The sequence below is a fragment of the Salvelinus fontinalis genome, chromosome 32 (assembly GCF_029448725.1).
Source record: "Salvelinus fontinalis isolate EN_2023a chromosome 32, ASM2944872v1, whole genome shotgun sequence".
Lineage (NCBI taxonomy): Eukaryota > Metazoa > Chordata > Actinopteri > Salmoniformes > Salmonidae > Salvelinus > Salvelinus fontinalis.
Window position 1 is genome coordinate 28,685,357 of NC_074696.1, and position 26,489 is coordinate 28,711,845.

Here is a 26,489-nt window from a genome sequence, read left to right on the forward strand (position 1 = left end):
TAGACCAAATGAACAAATTAATTAACCTATTATTTGATCAGTCAATTAAGTAATTGAATCTTGAAGGATCTGTTTGAATTCATTACTATTGAAACATTGTGTTGAACAAATTCATTGAGTCAACATAGCTGAGCATTTTTTTTAAGCGTTCTTTATCAACGTAATAACGTTGCATTAACGTTGTTAGTTGGTTGAATTTGTAAAAGCAATTCATGTACACAGCTTTGGTCTAATTTCAACCCAGATTTCAACCACAAATCAATAATAGGGTTTCAAGGTTTTGATTGAATTCATGTTTGATGGCAACTCAGGCAAAAAAAAAACGAGTATAGATCAGACATCTTTTGTGTTTCTGTAAGAGTTATATAATTAATGATTATGTTATATACTTGGCAATATTGGTCCAGAAAGTATGCAATCCCAAAGGAAAGTTGATTAATGTGAAGTGTGTTTATGGTCTGTTTCAATTCAGTGTAAAACTCAAATTCACTGTATGTTCTATGGTCACTTATCGTTTTTGTGTATAATGTATTTAAACTGTGTCTAAATTCCTCTTTCTGTTTCTGTTTCTATATGTTGTCTACTGCTAGCAGCACCATATTATCAAGTCAAATAAATGATGGTTATGTGTAAATGTACTTAGCGAATAAAGGTGATTCTGATAGTAGTAGTGTTGTGTAACGCCCTCAAACGTCAGGTTAAAAACAAGTTCTAGCTCTAAAGCGATCGATTCCTCAGATGAAGAAATAGTTACACTAGATACAAATAACATTAACAAAAAAGACAGATGGGCAACAACACCCCAAACTGAGAATAATACCCTCATCTAGAACAGATTGCAGAGTATTGACTGGAGTTATATTGTCTGATAGAGGACTCGAGACAGAAACTGTCAAGCCTCTAAGAAACACGAATGAGATTAAGGGCCACGGAGCACTTCACCTCATCAAAAAGTTAAACTGGTATCAAGGGCCACTTTAGGAGCAGATTTGCCTCAAAGGGCCTTACTTTTAGCAGCTGTTATGTGTTGATCGTGTTGCAGTCTTAGCCACAGTCGTCTGAGCCCACTCCGGTGTTGTGTCACTGGTTACGATAGGATGGCTGGTCACGTGGATACATATTTTTAGAAGGGTATTTTTATGGATCCATTGGTTGCATCGGAAATGGCACCCTATTCCCCTAATGTCTCTGGTCAAATGTAGTGCACTACAAAGGGAATAGGGTGCCATTTGGGACACCTCCACTGTGGTTAAGTGACCATAGTGCGCCTCTTGTCTTTGTCTCGCAAACACACGTCTGTTCAGCATCTTCTTTGATTAATTCATTGATTGTTCAGAATCGCCTTATATGCGCTTTTATCTTTTGATTCATTAGTCTAGTAATGAAAATAAAGAAATTGTTATTTTGTCTGTAAATATGTGTGCATTTATGTAATAATTAATCGAAACGTATTTAAGGTTCAACGCAAGGGATAATCAACCAGGGGCTATGCGTTCTCTGGAAAATTGTGAACAACGTGAGAGATGTGTTCCATGACCCGCTAGCAGAGTGGAACTTACCCTCCATGGAGTTGCATTATTTCCCAAAGAATGCATAGAGCCCCGAGTTGATTATCCATTTTATACAATGTCTATAATGTAACACATTTACCGGTAGAAATGTGTTCAACATCCACTGAAGTAGCTAGCAAGGTTACTAGATAGGTACAGTAGTTGCCTGGCTAACCAAACCATCAGTCCTAGCTTGCTATTATGAAAATCAAATTCAACAATGCCAATAATATTTTCAATTCGACTTCTGCTTTCAAAAGCAGCTCAAACAGAACATGTAAGAATGAACTATAGCCATTGAATTCTACAGTGCAAATATACTGTGTGTTATAGGGAATTATGGATCTAATCTTGGATGCTGATTGGTTAAAACCGCATACCAGCCTGTGTCTACTCCATAAATTACCACCGGCTAAATCTATGATGTTAAAATGTCTATTTACTCTGTTCCATCTCACTGCGCAATCCACTGTCTCATCAGCCCAGCCAAGCAATTTATTTTAGACTAGCATTTGGTTTTCAACAGTGGAGATTTGTATATAACTTGCTCTCTGTCTTTCGATATTGAAATTCGATCTCCAGCTGTCCCATAGTAATGAACGTGTTGGGACGAGACAGACAGGCAGGCAGTGTTTCTCAGCCAGTTGAACTCATGAATCAGCTGGCATAATTCTTATGGATATATACAAAGAAATTTCAATAGAGAACAGGTCAAACTAAACGAAATGCTGCTAGTTTGCAGCATTTCCAGCTTCAGTTTGAAGTGATTGTGTTAGCTGTGTTGTTGGCTAGCTACTCTGAACAACAGCTTCAGTTTGAAGTGATTGTGTTAGCTGTGTTGTTGGCTAGCTACTCTGAACAACAGTGTCCTAACAACAGAGCACATTTTCTATGCCAGGTGAAATCGCGCCTCATTAGCTCATTGTTATGGATGTATCCAAATAAATGTCACTAGAAAACAGCTTATGCAAATGCAGCTACTTTGCTGTTATTCTGGCTGCACTGTTTGACGTGACTGTAAGTTAACCGTAGTTGGCTATCAAGCAAGGGATAAGAACACTGCCAGCCAATATGGCAATGGAACATTTAGAACGAACCACTGGGTCGCGTCCATAGATACAGAAAAAAAAGACTTAACGACTGAGTCGCGTCTCTGGCAACCGAACTGATAGAACGAACAACTAGCTGACTTAGGTAGCAACCTTAGATTTGTGTTGGAGCTATATCTCGTGGAAGGATGAAATAGTATGTATAAATTAATCAAAATAAAGTTTTTATGAAAATATGTCTAATAATTTATTGAATCTTATTAATAAGTACACTGAACAAAAATATAAATGCAACATGCAACAATTTCACAGATTTTACTGTTACAGTTCATTTAAAGTCAATTGACATAAACTCATTAGTCCCTATTCTATGGAATTTACATGACTGAGAATACAGATATGCATCTGTTGGTCACAGATACCTTAAAAAAAAAGGTAGGGGCGTGGATCAGAAAACCAGTTAGTATCTGGTGTGACCACCATTTGCTTCATGCAGCGTGACACATCTCCTTCGCATAGAGTTGATCAGGCTCTTGATTGTGGCCTGTGGAATGTTGTCCCACTCTTCTTCAATGGCTGTGCTAAATTGCTGGATATTGGTGGAAACTGGAACATGCTGTCATACACGTCGGTCCAGAGCATCCCAAACATGCTCAATGGGTGACATGTCTGGTGAGTATGCATTCTATGGAAGAACTGGGACATTTTCAGCTTCCAGGAATTGTGTACAGATCCTTGCGAAATGGGATCCTGCTGAAGCATGAGGTGATGGCGGTGGATGAATGGCACGACAATGGGCCTCAGGATCTCGTCACAGTATCTCTGTGCATTCAAATTGCCATCGATAAAATGCAATTGTGTTCGTTGTCCGTAGCTTATGCCTGCCAATACCATAACCCTACCGCCACCATGGGGCACTCTGTTCACAACGTTGACATCAGCAAACCGCTAGCCCACACAATGTCATACACACTGTCTGCCATCAGTTTAAACCGGGATTCATCCGTGAAGAGCACACTCTTCCAGCTTGCCAGTGGCCATCAAAGGAAATCAAAGGAAAATCCTGGCATAAATTAACCCTTTTGAATGAACTATTCTATTCTAGTCTGAAGTGAAGTCTAAATTTGACTTTACTACCAGTGAAAAGTTTGTTGAAGTGGGATTAATGTTGATTGATGTTAATTGATGTTTGTTCAACAAAGACAGGTTTTCTGAGTTTATGCGTGGCATAAATCACTGAGATAGGCCTAAGAAGGCTAAACCCGATTATTCCAAGATTTGAACTGTAATGTGAATGATATTGTTGATCATCCGGATCTAATTGTCAAATTGAATTGACTCCTCAGGTGTTGACGAACCAAACTTCTACCGAGACTGTCAGCTACTACTTATTCATACAGAAAAGTATTTCCGATTTACTTTTTTTTTGTTATTTTGTTCTGTCTTTGTTCGTTGTTAACTTCCGCCAGCGGCACAACACCACCATATGTGTATGACTAGGTGGTGGTGGTTGGTGAGACACATCACAGCCTTGAGTGCAAGGCTTTAATCTGCGAGAACATCACCATCTTGTTGCTGTCTGTCTGTTCCACTTCTAGGATTGACAGAATCAGATTAGAAACCCCATGTCGTCATAAAGCTCCTGCCCCATTCGGCTGAGAGGGCACTGTGTTTTGGGGTGGGGCCGGTCGAGGACGGGCGGGGCAGGTGCTAGATGTTGTACTGTAGGGGTGGGCCAAGGACTCAGTATATAAGACACATTCTACCAACATAGCCCCTACCTGCTCCGTACACATCTTTCTTATCATATCCATATCAATCGTTTAATTATTCATTTACCCTACTTGAACTTAACGCTGAATTAATCACGCTTAGCGCTGAATTGATACGTAACATTGTCTCCAGTCTGCTTTTTTTCTTTTTTTGTTGCCTTCGTCAGCCTTTTGTATGTGCCTACCTGCCTTCGGTGCAGTTGCTGGCCATCATGAACTACTGTATGCCTGACATGTACGAGATGCCTCATGGCGTGGGCGGTGGCTACCCGATGCTAGGTGGTGGGGAGTACTGCATGTATGGAGGTGAGGGTCCCGGGGGGTACGGGCACTGTGAGCCCCAGCCCATGCACCAGATCCACCCTCCCTGCATGGAGCAGGCTTGGCCCCCTAGCCAGCCCTACGCCTGCTCCTACCCAGGACCCAACCCCGTGTTCAAAAGTGAAAACTGCAACATGGAAGTGCCTCTCAGCCACTACCACCACCAGCCCGACTACTATTCTGAGGGGAAGCCTGACTTCTCCCACATGCAGTGGATGCAAGAGGTTAACAAGAAAGGTAGGGAATTGGGACTAGCACTTATGGTAATACAAGCTGGAAGGAACTAGGGATAGTGTGATGGCATGACAAGCTGAAAGGTAGGGACTAACCCGGTGGTGTGATGGGGTGACGGCCTGACAGCCTGTGTTGGAGTGCAGTTGTAGAGACGTGTGACCGGTGCACAAATATCTCCTTTTGATTGACTACATCTGACCTGATATTGCTGTATTGTATGTAGTGTGTAACAGTATTTGATGTATACTAGTCTAGTTTGGCTTGAACAGTGCTTTATCTCATTGCAAACCGTTGCGGTGTTGAACCTTGCTCGTATGTGTATATATAATATCGTAATGACTCTTGATACACTATAATCGTAGTGATTCTGATACTATATGGTTATTACCACCGAAACACTGAGGTCTGTGAGTTTATCAGTTGGTGAGTCAAACCAATAGCACAGTTTGTAGTTATGTACGTTGAACTATATATTCACTTTCAAATTCTTGAAGTTTAAAGGCAAATTCAGGCCACCAGCATATTACGAGTCCATGGACATTGAACTTGTTGACAAACGTATGAATTGACTGTCAGCATGTCTCTGCGTTTGATTGTCCTGAACAGTGTTCTTAGCGTCTGTAATAATGGTTCGCTACGGGTGGATATTAATTTTCTTGACGACTTGAGCTCCTTCGATCAGGCCTTAGTTTGGACTAATTGCAGTAAATCCAAGTCGACCTAAGGTGTCATACCGTGCCAGAACTGACCAGGAGCCGGAGGACCTGTTGCATTTTGTGCTTTTTGCTTTGTGCTTTTGTGTGTGTGTGTGTGTGTGTGTGTGTGTGTGTGTGTGTGTGTGTGTGTGTGTGTGTGTGTGTGTGTGTGTGTGGATTGCTGGTGCAGGGAGAAGGCCTACAGAAAGGGTAACAGAAGGCTGGAGCGTGCCTGTTGATGGTTTGGCCCTGACTTCCCTCGACTAGTATTGATCATTTATTGACCTCTGCCCCCACCCCCTCCTACCCCTCACCTGTATTCACCCTGCTCGTGTGTCCGGGCTGGATCACCTCCCTCACTGATCCTACCTTGTTAACTCTGCTTCTTTACTTGTTAATGCTACACGCTTTAGGCCTTTTTGGAGAACTTTGTGTTGAAATGAATGATGTCAATCTTAAATACATCTGTTGGAATTCACCTCTTTGTTTCTAAGTTGCTTTGTCTAAAAATATAATGTTCAGTGGTCTGCTTGTGGTCAGACAGTAGTAAATAAATACTTTATTATCTCATTGGGACATTTTTCTGCCAACAATACAGGCATTCCTGGCATACATAATTGGTTGTTTCTTAATGCTGTTTGTATCCAGGAAATGGTGTCCCTGTTAACGGATCATCACTGGCCTATATGGTGTGTTTACATTTGATATCTTTCTCTTCTGTTAGGGTACATCCCTAGTTACCTGGACAAGGACGAGTTATGTGTGGTATGTGGGGACAAAGCTACAGGATATCACTATCGCTGTATCACCTGTGAAGGATGCAAGGTAATACCAACAGTGGACATATGTAATAATAACATATCTAATAATACCAACACTTAACTCGCTGACATAGTATCAATTAAAAAGGAGAAATTCAGTTGATGGACAGATGATAATTGAATTCAAATAAATATTCCATTACCACTGCCACCAACCTGAACTTAGACTGATAGAATGTTGCAGATCATTGTGTTTCAAACATTCCTTTTATCTTTTTTTCCAAAGGGTTTCTTCCGGCGGACGATCCAGAAGAACCTGAACCCAACGTACGCATGTAAGTACGAGGCGAAGTGCATCATCGATAAGGTGACCAGGAACCAGTGCCAGGAATGTCGCTTCAAGAAGTGCATCGCTGTCGGCATGGCAACAGACTGTAAGTAGTATTCTGCTTAGTTGAGATCCCCAGAATACCTTTTATAGAGGATCTTCCCTCTTCTAGAGTGAGAGAGAAGTACATTAATGTAGCCTAATATTAAAGTTCTCCTATTTAATTGAGAGCACGTTCACTACCACTCCAATAGCAGCAACAAAAAAACAAAAAAATAAACTAACTAGCGCTACTTCTGATTGCTAAAAAATGTGTCTATATATACGCTCCAATCTACCTGAGAGATCTGTTTACTGAACTTGATGACCGTGCCTGGCCTGCCAGGTGGCTCATCACAGAGATCTGTTTACTGAACTTGATGACCGTGCCTGGCCTGCCAGGTGGCTCATCACAGAGATCTGTTTACTGAACTTGATGACCGTGCCTGGCCTGCCAGGTGGCTCATCACAGAGATCTGCTTACTGAACTTGATGACCGTGCCTGGCCTGCCAGGTGGCTCATCACAGAGAGCTGCTAAACCTGTCTATTTCAGAGTACAGAGATAGGGATAACTAATGTCATGACTCATCGTAACAGATATAGACTGCCAACCAACCTCGTTGTTAAATGTTACTCTTTACAAATACTCTAAAAAGCGAATACATTCTTAGATCCAAAAAAGTCGTATTTTATTGTGTAATGTCTATCATTTCTATAATGTTTTCTGTTTTTACTTGAATTTGTATTATTATTTATTTATTTATTTATTGACAATCTTTTTTTCATGATGGATATGAAATTTGGAGATTTATACATCCCTCTGGTGGCCGACTTGTCCTATTTTAAGAAATTACATTTTCTAATGTAAGTATGGCCCCATACAATTAACAATACATACAAGATACAATTTACAATACATACAAGATACAATTTAAAACATATACACTCTGCCTCTGATATTTACACTGAACCTTGAATTTGGAGATTTACATCCCACTGGTGGCCGACTTGACCTATTTTAAGAAATTACATTTTCTAATGTAAGTATGGCCCCATACAATTTACAATACATACAAGATACAATTTAAAACATATGCACTCTGCCTCTGATATTTACACTTCCAAATTCAAGGTTTACATGTATCCCTCTGGTGGCTGAGTTGACCTAACTTCCAGTGGAGAAAGAGTTTAATCTGATGAAGAATTTGTGATAGGAAAAATCACAGCCACCTGGTGAGGTTAGCATAGTGTGCCAGTGTGCCAGATTATCTGATGGGACCAGCTACAACACTATGTCAACGATTTTAAACTCAACCCTCTATGGCATGGTGTTGCCCTCAGGCAACAAACTACATTTTTGGACCTCACACAGCCCATTGAATAAAAAAAAAAAAAAATTATATATATATATATCACCTGACTGTCTGTGTCCAATGAAATGAGGGGCTGAAATGGGTGTGGCCTTTTGTCTGGGGGTGGAGCAGTCCTTTCAGGAAGCAACGCTGCATGTGACACAGTGCCACCAATTGGTAAGATAAAATCACTTTTTAACATGTTTAAATTGAAATAACTTTATATAAAAAATATGTGCATGATTATGTAAAGGAGTATGTTTGATTGTTTAAAGACTTATTTTATTTTTATTTATATACTAAAACTGTGTTTTTTGGTTCGTTGCCTCAGGGCAACATTGTGCAGTTAGACCACTTTTGTGTGTGGAGATGTGCTCGGATGCATAATTATGACCATAGTCAATGTTTTTACTTTACTATCTACTGATACTTACAGGAAATGGACACAAGAACATTGTATGGGCGGAAGGAACATGACCGAGCAGTTAGGGTCATTCCCTGTGACAGTGAGCTTGAAGAGAGTCAGGAGATTGGATCCCTGAATCAGGTTTGAGAGACAGTTAGGAGGTCAGGGGTCAGTTAGGGGTCAGTCAGAAAAGTAATGTGTGTCAGTGAATGAAGAAGGGTATATGACACATTCAAATTTGTGCTTCCTGCTTTCTTTTTTAAAGGAGAATGCCTGTCTGTTGACAATGAGACTGGGTCTGAGGATGAAGATGTAGAAACTGGTTTACGAGTGTCCCTCTTGTGCTCACACTGGCTCAGCAGGGAATTCACTGCACTGGTACTGTTCGTGGCAGCAGAATACCAGGCGTCAACTTGATGTGCGATGCTGAGCTGAAGAGAGCAGGACGTGGATCTTTTGAACAGAAGATGGCCGTGGTTGGAGAAACCACCTTGCACATCGTGAAGTGGTACGATAACCGCTCAGTGATCCTTCTGAGTGATTACACTGGAACCTACCCAGTCACCGAGGTTGACATGTGGGATCGCAAGCGAAAGATGATCACCAAAGTCCCCTGCCCTGCTGTGGTGAAAGAATACAACAAGAATATGGGTGGTGTGGATCTGCTTGACACACTGATTGCACTGTACCGGAACAAAATCAGACCAAAGAAGTGGTTCCACTGGCTGGTGTTCCACTTCCTGGATATGATCATCATGACCACCTGGCTGCTCTACAGAAGAGATTGTGAAGGTCAATACCTTCCAAGTCATACATCGCTGAAGGCCTATGCAAAGCATTTCGCTACACTCGCATTAACATCTGCTAACCACGTGTATGTGACCAATACAATTTGATTTGAAAAGTGGAAAGAGTCTGGAGCGCAGGAAAGGTTGTCCAAGTTCCACAATTGCTGGTGAGTATGAGGAGAAGAGGAGAAAAGGACCCGCTGCTCCAATTCCAGTCTCTAATGTGCTACTGGATGCTACAGCCCACTGGAGGATTATGGCTGAAAAGAAGGGGAGATGCAAGGTACCAGGGTGCACATGTACACCAAAAGCCAAGTGCCGGAAATGTGATGTCCACCTCTGTTTCGCATCCACCAGCAACTGCTTCCTGAGGTTCTACACAGAATAGAAAATCAGAGTGTGCTTTGTCAAAAAGAGAAATACTGATTTAAATAATAACCCACACAAACACATTCAGACACACTGAAACACACACACACACACTCGCACATATACACACACACACACACACACACACACACACACACACACACACACACACACACACACACACACACACACAGACAGTCATTTGGATGTTGGTTTATATGTTTATATGAAATGTGAAAACATACATGAGGTGTTAGTTGTAATTAGTAGTAGTTTGTTTATTTGATTGTTTGATGTTTTGACTTTAAAGCTTCTAATTGTGATTGTTTGTCAAAATAAACTTTTTCTAATGCATATATTGCTTGTTTTCCTTATTCCACTTATCATATGTACTATAGAAAACCTTGGTGTTTCAGTACCCTCGTAGCACATTGTTGCCCTGAGGAAACACCAATATCTGGTTGGGGGGACGACACTTTATGATGGATATATTATCAGGAACCCCCAAGCTCCCAATATATGGGGTGAAATATTCCCCCCCCCCCAAAAAAAAAAAATCATGCCATAGAGGGTTAAACTGTTTTAATGTTCGCAGGTATGGCCCCAATGTGTTTAAAATTGTGGACTTACTCTCTCGCTTCTTTTTCGCTTGATACTTGACAAAACCCCACCCTTCTTCCCTCTTAATCCCCTCCTCATTCGTGACTCCTCTTTGACCCTCCCTTGCCCTACCACTTCACCCTTCCTCCTGATCCCTAACCCCTCCTCCTCCCCTCCTCTACCCCCCTCCCCTCCTAGTGGTGCTGGATGACAGCAAGCGGCTCGCCAAGCGGAAGTTGATCGAGGAGAACCGTGAGCGGCGGCGGAAGGAGGAGCTCCAGAAGACGGTGTGGGACCGGCCTGAGCCGTCCCAGGAGGAGTGGGACCTGATCCGCATGGTCACCGAGGCCCACATGTCAACTAACGCCCAGGGAAACCACTGGAAACAGAAACGCAAGTTCTTGGTGAGACGTCTCCTCCGTGGCTGACAGCGTCTAACCAACCATGTCTGTTCTGTGAAACATTCCCAGTTCCCACAATCCCTCTCTTGTCCCCTTCCCTACCTCCCATCCCCAACCCACCACTGTTCCCAACGTTAATATGTCCATGTTTTTTGTATCTCCTTGTAGAATGGGGAGAATTAGCTGGACGCTGGAGAAAGTGTGTTCCTCAACGCAGCAGACACTAACTTAAAACGGAACAATCCATTCCTCTTGTTTTCTTCTTTCTCTCCCCTTTAAAGCAGTGTTCTTTAATAATCTAAACAAATACTAAAAACAAATAACTGTTATCTCTCGCGCTTTCTTTCTCTTTCACTCTCTCTGTGTGTAGTGTAGTAATAACTACCTTATAATTTCACTCCTCACATTTTAACATTATTTTTTTTTTCCTTCATAAAGTCTAATCATCCTCTGCAGTTTGAAGTCTGTCTCACTTTCTTGGACTCTATCCTGGAGTTTCCATGTAGAGATTACACAAGGCCTAGGCTGTAGACTGTTGAGAGGCTACATGCATAGAAAGACGTCATTGTCATTTATTTAATTGAATTGTCATTTATTTGATGTTTTTAATTAGTAATTAGATCCATATTTAGCTAAACGGCTCATTTTCATCCGTAGTCCCTGTGCAGGGTGTATTGTTTTATACTATTATATTAGTATTGTAGTATTAAATGATGCTATATTATCATAATGTTGATCAGCTTTGATAAACTCATTTGTGAACGTTGACATACAACAGTATGATTTTGATCCTAATAATAATTAAATAAAAAAGTTTGATAGAAATTGGAACCTGAATACCTAGAATTAAATATCAGTTCATAAGTATAAAACAAATGCTTCAGCCTGAGCATAAATCTTGTCATGGAAACTCCACTTTGCATTTTGTGTACTACTCACCTGTTTTCTCTCTCTGCACTTACTTGTCTGTCATCTACCTTTCCTCAGTTTAATTAAACTTGTTTTTTTTTAGTTGGCTTGACACGGGTTCCTCATTGAAACGTTCTTCACAATCTCTGTTGATTGTCCAACAGGTCGAGGAAGCAATGCTACTTAATGAAATAACATGTAATTTATTCTATACTTCTGACCAGAGTGCAGTGGGGGTGAAGGAAACCAAGGTAAGAACTAATAGACAAAATATAATACTGAGTTTAAATACTATAAAAACGCTTTTCAAATCGCACCTGCTATAGCTAGCTATTATATTATGGGATAGTGTTAAAATACAGTGCTGTATATGAGTCATTTAAATTTGGGTTTGAAAAAAAAATCTAGTTTGGATCCTATTTTTAGACATATCTACTACTCACACACTTTTTGTATTGCATATTTTAATTGTTTCCTGAATTCCTTACCAGGCATTAAATTATTCACTACCGAAACAGTGGCAAAGTTTCTGTTAAGGGAGTACAGTATTGATCATTTTGATTAACCTTTTATTACAGATTAATTTGAGAAATGTTATACAAAATGTGGAATATAGTAAAAAGAGGATTTTTAACTTGACTTTCAAAACCTTTACATTTAATTTAGAGAAACATTTCACCATCAATGTCAGGCTCTGACCAATGGACAATTTTCCCTGTATTCACAGACCAAGCTTTACGCACACTGTGGCTGCATTTACACAGGCAGCTCAATTCTGATATTTTTTTTACTAATTGTTTTTTTGATCAATCAGATCACCTCTGAAAAAGATCTGATGTGATTGGTCAAAAGACCAATTAGTGTAAAATATATCAGAATTGGGAAGCCTGTGTAAATGCAGCCTATGTCGTACACACTTTGGCTGTTTTGGACATATCGCTGTGTAACTTTTTTGGGGGAGGGATTAGGCTGAGGAACTTGTCCACTGTATAGCATATTGTAGCAACCTTAACCCAACATTTACACCTCTTGGCATAACATTTAAGATATTGGCTTGACAGTCACTGGACCTGGATTCGCGTCCCGGTCTGGGCTACCCCGAACGGTTGCTAGATTGAATCCCTGAGCTGACAAGGTAAAAATCTGTCGTTCTGCCCCTGAACAAGGCAGTTAACCCAGTGTTCCTAGGCCGTCATTGTAAATAAGAATTTGTTCTTAACTCACTTGCCTAGTTAAATAAAGGTTCATTTAAATTAAATACCCCCCGAATTCACTACAATATCATGTCCTCCATTTAAAGACAAAAGAAGCGGTTTCGTCCAATGCAGTGCATTACTTTGACTTCCAGGGAGAAGTAATTATCTATGTGTTTAATGTAGATTATCAAACCAATGTTTTTTGAGGAGATGTGAAGGAATACAATGGATTAACAATCAAGTGTCATTTACCAAAACATTCATGTCAATACCAAAACGAAGTAAATTGTTTTGGTTGTGGCAGTTTCAGTTTTGACCATTTAAATGTATTTTGGACTTTAATTAATCCCCATAGCTACCATATGGCTAGTTGGCTATCTTTTAGACATCCAAAAAACATATATATATTATTGACACATCATGGGGCCACGATGGAGAGGGATGCAATCCAATTTCATGGTTATAATTGTAGGGATGTGGCTTAAGGCCAATTCATTCTACAGTCTGTGTTTCAGTAGTGACATACAGTACAAAGTGGGGAAATCATTTTTCAGAGAAAGATTTTTTTTAAATAGACTAATTAGAGCAGTGTCTTTCAATTTAATAATACAACAACTCAATATGTTCTAGTGAAATAATAGTGTGAAAAAGATTACAAAAATCATGGATGACTTTATTTTCAAACATGAATTTTAGGAGTCAGGGTGGGGTACAGCCACCTCAATAGAAATGGGTATATAAACCATGATTTTGTACTATATTAATTGAACAATATGTGTGTTATTGCCTTGGCATGAATTAAAATAGATCATTATGTTAATAAATGTCCTAAGTTTGAAGATTTTCTGGTAAAAAAATAAAATCCGTTTTTTTGACTGAGGACAGCAATTTGAGCCACTTCTCTAGAATGCCCCATATAGCTGGAAGTGCTGTGTATACAGTATGTAGCTAGTTCTCCACAAGCTGTGACAGTTTAAAGGCATACAGGGGAGAAGGACTCTTAAAGGGATCATGTTATTATTAATTAGTGTTTTATTATTTCATCAATATGCCTATTGATTTAAAGCCAAAGCAACAGAATCTGGGGGGTGCTGTACACAGTGCTTTGTCCTCTCAATCTCAACTCAATCTGGGCTCTTTGTTTATTTACTTGCTCTACTCTCTATCGCTCTTATGTCACTTCTGGTCAGAAGGCAAGTAGTTGAAGATGTTATAATAATAATACCGCATCAGTGGATAACCCTAGTCAAAGACTCTGCCAACTGAGTACGAGAAAATGAATGGCTTGCACTTTGCACTTTTCCTCCTTTTTAAGTTTCCCTCCGCCTTTCCTCCTTGTCCCTCCTGAACAATTGTCACAGTGGAAACGCCATCCACTTTGTTTTTGTGTTATGCTGTTATACACGTTGACCTGTCTCACGCTTATTGGAGAAAGAGGAGAACGTGTTGTGTTGTGTGTGGTCTGTCTATCTATCTTTCTAGCTGCGTCTGAGTTATCACCCTCCTCCCTAGATAGGGCACTGGTCAAAAGTAGTATACTATGTTAAAGAAGTACTGCACTATATAGGGTGCACTTTGTCTTGTGGTCTTTTAGCAGTCTGTCCCTGTCTAGCCCTGTTGAACGTACCTACATCCTCCCTCTTCTTTTTGTCGTTTCAGCCCGAGGACATTGGTCAAGCGCCGGTCATAAATGCACCTGAAGGGAGCAAAGTGGACATAGAAGCCTTCAGTCAGTTTACAAAAATTATCACCCCCGCCATTACCCGAGTGGTGGACTTTGCCAAAAAGCTGCCTATGTTCTGTGAGGTATGTAAGCAAGGTGTTTTACTTTGTTGAAACTAAAATAAAAATGTCATTCTTATCAAGCTAAATTTATTTGGGGGGGGTGTTTCATATTTTCGTATGATTGAATCCCTCATTATTTATTATAGAGGATGGTAATAAAGACATTGGTTATAAAACACTATAACTTAAACAGAAACATCAACAGCATAAGCAATTTCACTAAAATAAAAATAAAATGAGAGAAAATGTTCAAACTAAAAATGTAAAATTAATTAAATATTTTGTTTATAGTTAAATTTACATTTTGTGAATTATGTTCTTGTTTAGAGCTACATTTCTACTTGTCTTTCATAAAAAAAATATATAAAATACTTAGAAATGGTCTCAACATGTAAAGCTTTAAAGAATCTACATAATGAATAATATATTAAACTAAACTGAAATTATCCATGTTGTTCAAAAAATAGCTAATAAATAAAAAATACCATGGAATGTACAGAGTTCAGTTTGTAATAAATGCTAACACTACTAATATATGTGAACATAAACGTTCTAACAATTTCTGGAGTTTTACCTCTCCTGCACATTCTCCTATTTTCCCTTTTAATTCTTAAAATCATATCAGTCGTTCATCTTTATGTGCAAAAAAATCAATAACAAAATATATAACGTTTGCTCTCTGTGTTTGTCTCTCTCCTCCCAGCTTCCTTGTGAAGACCAGATTATCCTATTGAAAGGCTGCTGCATGGAGATAATGTCTTTACGGGCGGCCGTTCGCTACGACCCCGAGAGTGAGACGCTGACGCTTAACGGAGAGATGGCCGTGACCCGCGGCCAGCTGAAGAACGGAGGCCTGGGTGTGGTGTCGGACGCTATCTTTGATTTGGGCTTATCGCTGTCTTCGTTCCACCTGGACGACTCTGAGGTTGCTCTGCTACAGGCCGTCATCCTCCTGTCCTCTGGTGAGAGGGAGGGAGACAATCTTGCCGGCACACGTTACACGTTACTTCACCATACTACCAGACATCTGGCCCTTTGTTTTCTCTACACGCAGGTTTATGGGTTATATCACCACTGTGACAAATACACCTTCTAAAAGCGTTTTAATTGGGTCATGGCCATTGAAACTGAGGGGCCATAGTCTTGCAACAGTTCTATCCACTTGTAAGCTGACAATATAGAAGATATAGCTTTTTTACCGATAGTTAATTCAAAGGTATCCTTCAAAAGGTGCCACTTTAAAACATTTGGTGAATTCAAAAATTTCAAAAAGAGTTTTCTTTATTAATATTCTACTTTGTGTTGTTATTCATTTTTATTTGGTCACGACCTGACATTTTAATCTTGAACTAGTTGGCAAGATGACAAGTAGGTCACATTACAAGTAGATTAGGTAGGAAATAGGAATACATTGTGGGTGAAACAGTAAGAGAGCGGGTGGCCCCTGAGTTCAAACAGATAGAGAATTGGTCTAACAGCACGCCATATTAACCCCTGTCTTGTGTTTAGAAAGAGGATTTACATTAACGATATATCATAAAACGTACGTTCCACATCTATAAACACACATGGAGATTTAGCGATAATATGTGCTTATAGATGTGTATACCATGGCATTGTTGAATACTTGTTTCTTATTGGCTTGAAAGGCATTCTAGAGCGTGCTTTATTTCCCAATAACGCACAATATTTGCACTGTAGAATTCAATGGCACATTCTTACATGTTTGAGATGCTTTGGAAAGCAAAAGTCGAATTGAAAACATTATTCATTACAAAACCCACTGATATTGCCAACTACTTTAACGATTGTTTAATTGGCAAGATTAGCAAACTTTAGGCATGACATGCCAGCAATAAAAGCTGACACTACACATCCAAGTATATATGACCAAATTATGAAAGACAAGCATTGTAATTTTGAATTCCGTAAAGTGAGTGTGGAAGAGGTGAAACAATTATTGTTGTCTATCAACAATGACAAGGCACTGGGGTCTGACAACTTGGATGGAAAACTACTGAGTATAATAGCAGATGATATTGCCACTCTTATTTACCACATCTTCAATTTAAGCCTAATAGAAAGTGTGTGCCCTCAGGCCTGGAGGGAAGCAAAAGTCATACCGCTACCTAAAAATAGTAAAGCCCCCTTTACTGGCTCAAATAGCCGACCAATCAGCCTGTTACCAACCCTTAGTATACGTCTGGGAAAAATTGTGTTTGACCAGATACAATGCTATTTTACAGTAAACAAATTGACAACAGTCTTTCAGCACTCTTATAGGGAAGGACATTCAACAAGCACAGCACTTACACAAATGATTGATGATTGACTGAGAAATTGATAATAGAAAGGCTGTTTTGTTAGAATTTATTGCGGCTTTTGACATTCTCGATCAGTCTGCTGCTGGAAAAAACATATGTTTTATGGCTTTATACCCCATGCTATATTGTGGATAAAGAGTTACCTGTCTAACAGAACACAGAGGGTGTTCTTTAATGGAAGCCTCTCCAACATAATCCGGATAGAATCAGGAATTCCCCAGGTCAGCTGTGTAGGCCCCTTACTTTTTTCAATCTTTGCTAACGACATGCCACGGGCTTAGAGTAAAGCCAGTGTGTCTATGTATGCGGATGACTCAACACTATACATGTCAGCGACTGAAATGACTGCAGCACTTAACAAAGAGCTGCAGTTAGTTTTAGAATAGGTGGAAAGGAATAAGTTAGTTCTAAATATTTCAAAAACTAAAAGCATTGTATTTGGGACAAATCATTCACTGAACCCTAAACCTCAACTAAATATTGTAATGAATAATGTGGAAATTGAGCAAGTTGAGGTGACTAAACTGCTTGGAGTAACCCTGGATTGTAAACTGTCATGGTCAAAACATATCAGTAGCTAAAATGGAGAGAAGTCTATCCATAATTAATCCATAATTAATCGCAACTCTGCCTTTTAACAACACTATCAACAAGGCAGGACCCACAGGCCATAGTTTTGTCCCACCTGGACTATTGTTCAGTCGTGTGTTCAGGTGCCACAAAGAGGGACTTAGGAAAATTACAATTGGCTCAGAACAGGGCAGCACGGCTGGCCCTTAAAAGTACACAGGAAGCTAACATGAATGATATGCATGTCAATCTCTCATGGCTCAAAGTGGAGGAGAGAATGACTTCATCACTACTTGTTTTAGTAAGAAGTGTTGACCAGCTGAATGCACCGAGCTGTCTGTCTAAACTACTAGCACACTCGGACACCCATGCCTACAAGACATGCCACCAGAGGTCTCTTCACAATCCCCAAGTTCAGAACAGACTATGGGAACCGCACATTACTACATGACTACATGGAACTCTATTCCACATCAGGTAACTGATGCAAGCACTAGCATCAGATTTTAAAAAACAGATAACAATATACCTTACTTAACAGGGGGGACTGTGAAGAGACACACACAAAGTTACAAGTAATATTGTTGTATGGTGGTATTATACATTTGTATTGTAGATATGTAGTGGTGTAATAATGTATATGATGTACTGTTTTATCTTTTGTTTTGTATGTAATGTAAGTGCCTTAATGTGTTTCGACCCCAGGAAGAGTAGCTGCTGCCTTTGCAACAGCTTAATAGTTACAAATACAAATTGGCATTGTTGAATTCGATTCTCATAATGGCAGCTAGGACTGAAGGTTTGGTTAGCTAAACTAGCAAGTCTGTTTGTTTGGTGACCATAATGTTTGATTAACCACAGTAAGTCACACGTCATTACTGCAATTAAACAGTCAGTAAAACCTTGGTAAGTGTATAAAACAGTCAGTAAAGCCCAAAGCCAGTAAGTCAGTGTGTGCCGGCCTGTTTTCATGTGTGATTAACCACAGTCAGTCACACGTCAATACACTGCTGTTAACTTCCACCAGAGGTCTTTTTAAACCCATTAAGCCAATCTTTCACATAGCGATCGTCAGGGATTACAGAGCCCACCCTAGGAAAGGAAACCATCTAATGATGAGACTACAATAGCCGTCCGGGGGATTGACGTTCAAAATCAATAGCTTTGTGCTGGGGCCACACATCTCCGTCTCTAAGACAATACCTTCTCTGTTTTGGAAGCCATCGATCTATCATATCCCCATGCACAGATTGTCTGCATTGACTTTTATTGTTGTGAAATCAATGGCAAATGCGAGCCAATCTGCTATTTGTTCTAAAAATTCTGTAGCATACTCAAAACTCAATACTTTTATAAATCAAATGTTCTGTAAATCTATCGCACATGCAACCCCTGGAGTGATTAAAACAAGCTAGCAACAGATTACAGGACATCCGATTAATAAAAGTATCTATCTCTATTGAGATTGTGTTTGTACATTAGGGTTGGATTAGTATAGTATTTTTCCATCTACGCGGCAGTACTAACATACAGTACAGTATGAAAACTCTCTCTCCCTCCCTCCCCAGACCGTCCGGGGTTGACCAGCGTGGAGCGTATTGAGCGCTGTCAGGAGGAGTTCCTTCTGGCCTTTGAACATTACATCAACTACCGCAAACACAAGGTGGCGCAATTCTGGCCCAAGCTGCTGATGAAGGTGACGGACCTGCGGATGATCGGGGCGTGCCACGCCTCCCGCTTCCTGCATATGAAGGTGGAGTGCCCCAACGAACTTTTCCCCCCACTCTTCCTAGAGGTCTTTGAGGACTGACGGAGGGACAGACGCGCACACCCTGCCAAGGTGTGTTTGTGTGTAGCCGGGGTGTGTGTGGGCGCCTGTCGGGGGCTACGACAGTGGGCCTCAGAGTGGCTCTAGGCGTCTTGGGACACGTTGGAACTCATTAGCACTACTGAGTCATTTCATTCCATAGCCTAGCTTCTCGGCCTAGTTTTTATGGATGGAACCATCCCTTACGATGCGGGTACATGTGAATAGCATTTTCTTTTGGTTTTTATTTTGTAAATGTTTCACCTCTCCTCAGTTACTTCTCTATAGGTTGTTTGTGTTAATTGTACAGTCAGTCAGTCGGCTTATTGGTGATTATGTCTAGTTGTTGTCTTTGACAGCGCTCGTTCAGTCAGTCATATGAATCATGCAACTTCTAGTGTTTAATTTTACTCCAGTTTATTATTGAGTACTGACTCCACCAACCCTGAGAAGGTCAGTACTGTACAAGACAGTGACAGACAGCAGAAGCCAGTTAACCTGCATTATTCCCGTCTTTTTCGTATTCTCTTCCTACGAGACTTCCCCAGTCAGGGGATGTGTAGTAGCTTTCATATAGGTATCCCTCTGGTGCTGGTGTTCTGTGAGAGCTCTATCTATACCTGCTCAATGCTGCCATTCTAATACACTCTTACTGTACTCACATCATTCACACCATAGAAATAGTAGAGCAGACATTCTCATTCAAGTCAATGTTCTGTAATGGGATGCTATTCTTATTCTAATTATATTTCTATGATTCACACCACAAGCTCCCACCTTGAGTAAACCTAGGCACATTTCTAAACAATGGCAAGGCACAACACTAAACAACTTATCCATGTAGAAAGAGCTAGCTAAAAGATGGCTTGTTTCTCCTCTTCTGTGTTAAACCTAAACGATCAGGACAGATATAAAAGCACACTGTGACACGAAGTCAGGAAAAAGATGAAAGCCATTCAATAGCTATCTCTTTTTTTTCATGATGCCACTCATGCAGTGCCAAAAAAAATTGGGAATTCATCCAATCATTTTGGATTGTTTCCCGGAACCAGGATGCATGATCTAACCTGATCTGATTGGCTATCAGTGACTTCTTCTAGAATCTAGAACATGCTTCCCGGCTCTCATTCACGTTCTAGAGTGTAGACTCGCATCATGAACCAGAACGTTATTGAAACAGAGAGAATGTTCTTGTTGTTGTCACCATGGCTTGTAGTTCCTGAGCTGCAGATGGACAAATCAGACAGACACTGTGAGCTGTGATGCTGGCAGAAATACCTCCTGCTGTCTCACAAGATTCCATGGGAACTATTTAACTATGTTCAAGCGTCATATTATATTCTCAACATGCGAGTTACTGAAAGTGATCATGATCCTCTTATAAGGACTGGTTGTTGCTATGATACTTGCAAATCGGCTGATTCATGCCTGTATGAATGACATGTGGGTAGAGTCAGGGAGTCAAACCCTTTCTATGTTGACCACAGTCAGTGGAATTCTGAGTCAGAGGAGAGAATCGCTGCCACTAGGGGTGTATTGGTACACTATTTATACCGAACCGTTTGGTACAGGGACCTCGGTTCGGTCCACACTGTGAACCCGAATGAATAGGTAAAAAATATCTTAAAACAATAAACTACTAGGCCTATAGGTTATGCCTACGCTGCGTTGTATGCCTCTTGAGTAAATCTGAGCTGAAAAAAACACATTTCAGGCTATTCCGTTAAAACAACTAGAGCCTATGCACACGTTGTAGGCCAATTAAAATTAGAATGTTAATTGGCGCATTTCAAACTGTCCTTTTGTGAGGCGCAGCCGGGAGCTAGTTAGATGGCGAGTGGTGGGGTCGATAAACCAGGAGGATTCTCCATCTCCAGTTTGGGAACATTTTGGCTTCCCAGTAGATTACAATGGCGGTGGACAGAGAGAGTATATCGCCACTGCTCAACCAGAATAGCCTATGCAGCTGCCAACACCTCAAACATGTTGACACATTTACGCCAACATCATCCCAGTACTCTTACCATAGGAGCAAAATGGAAACGCAAAATATATTAAAACAATTTTGTCTCCCCACTGCATTCAAGCAGCCCCCACAACTGATTCTGACCGGGCCAAAGAAATTCTAAGAGCGATAGGTATGTTTATAGCCACGGATTCTTGGTGGTTGAGAACAGGGGGTTTCAGCACCTCATGAAAGTGCTTGAGACACTACGAAATTCGCACTCTTGCACCCATTTCAGCAAACAGGTAGTACCCGCTCTATACAAGCAAGCTAAAGACAAAGTTGTCAATGAATTGGCCAATATACCCTGTGTTGTGCTTACTACAGATGGATGAACCTCCAGGGCAACAGATAGCTACTTAACAGTGACACCCCATCACATTACCCGGAGTGGGAAATGAGAAGTATCGTGTGCCCAATTTGAGAGGCACACAAGTGCTTGCCTTTGTAAGAAAACATTATAGCTCTATATACAATGTCTGAGCCATATTTACATATTGATTTCACACATTAATTGCACTTTTTAGTGTTGAGTAATCGTGTGTTTTAATTTTTTTTAAATACTGTGTTGGTATTCCTGATGGTGCTCTCATCAGGCATTATATGACTCATGATCATGTATGGAATCAGGAATACCAACACTTTGTATTTTATTAAATAAACAAAATGAACTACAGTAAATGTTAGCCTGTCATTTTCCCCACTGTACCGAAACCCAATGATATCGTGACCCCAAAACCCCAATACATACAGAAACGTGGGTTTGGTGAACCATTACACCCCTAGCTGCCACATTCATTAAAAAATATATATGATGCAACATCAGCAGGTTACAGAGAAAAACTTGATGATAAAAAAAAAAGCTCTTTATTTTGGTTGTATATTTCTTTAAAAAAAAGTTGATATGTATGATATTGTGGTTTGTTTGCAACAGTTAAAAAAATTATAAACTTTGCGTAAAAATCCAACTATTATAAGCTTCACACTACTCAAAGCAGCTTGTGTTTTCTCTGTAAAAGTGATGCCTTTCATAAAGCAATAGACTTCGCAGTGTTTAAATGACTAGGACCTCACAATTCACACAAACTGCACAGTTAACAATGCACAGACAATCAGAGAGAGACAGACAGGTAATCGGAAACAGGAAGTGGCGCAGGGTCCAATTACTTCCTGGTTCACAAGTTGAATGGGGACACGGGCTAAGTCAATGGCCCTAGAATGAGTTGTGACAATCAGCATATTTGAGGGAATTCGTTTGAGACGCAACGGCTGCGCAGAATGGCTAGTCTTGATCACATAATGAGTAGTTATTTGGAATGCAAGGTGATTTGTAGTCGTCTGTAGTTGATCGCGAACATGCACACTGCCGAATGTCACCTTATTCCACAAGATACTTCTTAAAGCGCCAGTGTGGTATTATCTCTCGTAAGAGTGGTCACTCTTAATAACTCAGTTACAAACCAATAACAAATGTTGCACCAATAGAAAAGAAGCTATTTTACAGTACTACAGAGGATAAAAGGATGTATATTTTCAGACTGCAGAATTTTTTTACAGATATTGTATGCATTATGAACATTTTACTGTTTTACGTAAATAACGGGGAAAAACAATCTTTCTCTCAATTTCATTGCAAAACCACAATGACATACTGTTCTAGATTTGCTTTAGATATAACTATGTGAACATCATGAACTAGTAAGATTCATAGACGGATTGAAGTGTTAGTTTCACCTTGACAAAATATCTGTTGGTTACTGTATGGAACTATATCAGTGGTGGCTGGTGGTACTTTAAATAGGGAGGACAGGCTCATAGTAATGGCTGTAATGAAATGAATAGTTGTCTCAAACACGTCAAACATCTGGTTTCCATGTGTTTGATACCATTCCATTCATGCCATTCATTATTATGAGCCGTCCTCTCGTCACCATTCTCCTCTGAACTCAACATATACTATACTGCAAAGTTGGGCTGGACAATTTGAATAAAAACCAGCTCCATTTCTGAAAGCATCACCAACATCAGCCAAGCAAATCCACTCACTGTTAATAGAATAACAAATGATTTACTTGTGTTTTCTTGACTTATTGTTTAAGCAGACAAATACAAACAATTTGTTGTTCATGATGTAGTAAACGTTTATCAATGATATCCGGAATATTGGATGACAAGTCTTTGGAGAGAAAGAGTGAGAGAATGAACTTGTAGTGTGTGGTGTTAGTGTAATTGATTGAGAATGAGTCTGTGGGTGTAGTGTTTTTGTACCAAATTGAAACGTGTTGCACACAGCGTTGCCTATGGAGTTGCATCTGACCTGTTTTGGAAAGACAGTGCTTTGACTTGGGTACCCTGGAAGAAAAGACAAGTTGCACAAAAAATATAATAATTATGAATTTGGATCCTCATGATTATGATGCCATTTGCACGTAATGTGAATTGGATCTTGAGAATAAAGATGGTTTTAAGAAAATGTCCTCTGAACAGTTTTTTGTTTGTAAAATGTGTCTCACACACACACACCACGGCGGCAGGTAGCCTAGCGGTTGATAGCGCTGGGCCAGTAACCGAAAGGTCACTGGTTCAAATCCCCAAGTCAGCAAGGTGGAAAAATCTGCCGTTCTTCCCTTGAGCAAGACAGTTAACCCCCAACAACAAATGCTCCCCGGGAGCCGATGACATTGATTAAAGACACATTTCGGTTGAATGTATTCAGTTGTGCAACTGACTAGGTATCCCCCTTCTCAAAGGACAAATTCAAAATGTCGCTCACAGAAAAGGGAACAAACAAAAAGTCACTTCAACAACCAAAACAGAAAAAGTTTCAAAAGGTGCGTCCACTGAAAGTTGGCACACAACTAATAAGGGCTTTCTAAAAGACACACACCGTTGAGTGCCCATTAAATTTACCCCAGAGAAAACAAACTAAAGGAGCAATATGGAACAAGGGAAAACAAAACTCTGGCTTCTTCCTGGCTAACTAATGTGCGGTGTAGCTCTCCCAACATCTCCTCTCCAACTGATGCACTGAGCCAGCACAGGTGAAACACATACTCACTAATGGGATGACTCGCCAGCACAGATGTAACATACTGACCAATGAGGTGACTCCAATCAGTGCACGCCTCAGCTAACATGCTAACCAACTTCGAAATAGAGAAACCGAAACAATCTTTAGATTACATTTTCGACAGTCAGATCTACTATATACTGATCATGATATTGCAGTGAAGATGGTGTTTAATGACAATTCAGTTCATGAGTCAATGTGATAATTGTGCAAACCCCCTGTCATCCATGAAAGGCTCAGAGCCCTAAAAGCCGCTCTCTTGTTGTATGTTTTATTTTGTAATTTTACTCCCTTCTCCCCAATTTCGTGATATCCAATTGGTAGTTAAGATCTTGTCTCATCACTGCAACTCCCCAACGGGCTCGGCAGTGGCGAAGGTCGAGTCATGCGTCCTCCGAAACATTTGATCCCTTTCTCACAGCAGAAGAATAATCCTGCAGCAACAGGAAATATGAATTATTGTGTGGATTATAATTACTGGGCATTTTTGTAGGGGTTGATACATTTTTGGTTGGAGCAAATCAATGCCACCAGAGGTAAACTTGAATACTGATGCTTTTGTCCTCTACCGTACTGTTGCAACTTTTCTCTGTTCATCTTTCCCTCCATCCTGACACTTGGCATTAAGGCCAAAGAGATCAATTTTTGTTTCATCAGACCAAAGAATCTTGTTTCTCATGGTCTGAGAGTCCTTTAGGTGCCATTTGGCAAACTCCAAGCGGGCTGTCGTGTGGCTTTTACTGAGGAGTGGCTTACGTCTCGCCACTCTACCATAAAGGCCTGATTGGTGGAGTGCTGTAGAGATGGTTGTCCTTCTGAAAGATTCTCCCATCTCCACAGAGGAGCTCTGTCAGAGTGACCATCGGGTTCTTGGTCACCTCCCTGACCAAGGCCCTTCTCCCCCGATTGCTCAGTTTGGCCGGGCGGCCAGCTCTAGGAAGAGTCTTGATGGTTCCAAACTTCTTCCATTTAATAATGATGGAGGCCACTGTGTTCTTGGGGACCTTAAATGCTGCAAAAATATTTTGGTACCCTTCCCCAGATTTGTGCCTTGACACAATCCTGTCTCGGAGCTCTACGAACAATTCCTTCGACCTCATGGCTTGGTTTTTGCTCTGACATGCACTGTCAATAAAGCTACATTTTGTTCAGTGGTTCATTTTCTATAAAGAGACAGACAGCTACAGGATCAAAGATTCACCTTGTATCTGCTGTGTCTATAAATAAATAAACTATTCTGTCGGTTGGTTATAAGAGCAACACTGCTCTCTGCTGGTGGAAGGTTGTACCAGGGATGATGACCCAGGGATGATGGCGTCATTCTAGCGGGGTTGCATTCAATTATTAATTACGTTCAATTCAATAATTCGATTTCTTGCTTTGTGAATTGTTAAAAGCCAACTCTGCTAGTAAATTAAGTGTAAGAATTGCTATCAAGAGATAAGTGCAATAAAAAGTCTGATTCCTTTTTACAGCTATAACCAGTTTTACATCCAACATTGAAAATAAAGTAGGCTACATGTCATGGCAGGCCTGATGGAAACAGCTAATTTGTAGGTAAACTTTCCAAATGTCAACAAAATACACTAGACAATGTGGGATCTTTTTGTGTCAGTAAAATGTATTATGCGAGAAATGGCGGTGGAAATGCTTATATGAAAGTAAACTTGGAGTCAGTCACGCAATAACATGTTGTGTGGTCCTCCCACTACGACTCGTGAAAGCATGCAGTTTATTAGGCTACAGATTAAATCATTTATGATGAACTTCACAGGATGATGACAAAGAAAGGTGATGAGTTTGATGCTCCTTTCCAATAAATAGCGTTTTATTCTGGTGTTATGATGATCGATGCTTGGCTGCCATTTAATAAATAAAAATAATCTTGCTCTTTTGTCCATATTAATCTCATCCACTATATCTATGAGCTGTTGGCTAGAGCGCATGTGCCAATACCAGATTGGGCACATTTGTTATATAACACCATTTTTGGGGTGACAAAACCACCAGCCAAGTAGAAAATGCGTTGGAAACCAAACTTGTATTTTTTTTTTATCTGGTAACTCCATAAAAGTTGTTTTTTGTGCACTATGTCCCGAATTCCGATCTGGAGTTAAACGTTCGGGGTGGAGGGCTAAGAAATTAAGGTGTGGCAGA

The 26,489-nt window shown here is 40.3% G+C and overlaps 1 protein-coding gene across 11 annotated transcripts in view; it reads left to right on the forward strand.

The window, feature by feature from the left end:
* The window catches only part of LOC129831025 (thyroid hormone receptor beta-like), a 107,184-nt gene extending 83,449 nt beyond the window's left edge, over nt 1-23,735 (forward strand). For 9 of the 11 annotated variants that reach the window (XM_055894012.1, XM_055894007.1, XM_055894010.1 and 6 more), the window contains 7 exons: nt 6,346-6,446; nt 6,669-6,816; nt 10,464-10,669; nt 11,740-11,826; nt 14,431-14,577; nt 15,260-15,518; nt 19,019-23,735. In XM_055894012.1, coding sequence (XP_055749987.1) covers nt 6,346-6,446; nt 6,669-6,816; nt 10,464-10,669; nt 11,740-11,826; nt 14,431-14,577; nt 15,260-15,518; nt 19,019-19,260 — 1,190 coding nt within the window. In that variant the 3' untranslated portion in view covers nt 19,261-23,735. The remainder of the gene's footprint in view (nt 1-6,345; nt 6,447-6,668; nt 6,817-10,463; nt 10,670-11,739; nt 11,827-14,430; nt 14,578-15,259; nt 15,519-19,018) is intronic. The other 2 variants (XM_055894013.1, XM_055894014.1) reach the window with 2 other exon arrangements.
* The last annotated feature ends 2,754 nt before the right edge of the window (nt 23,736-26,489 follow it).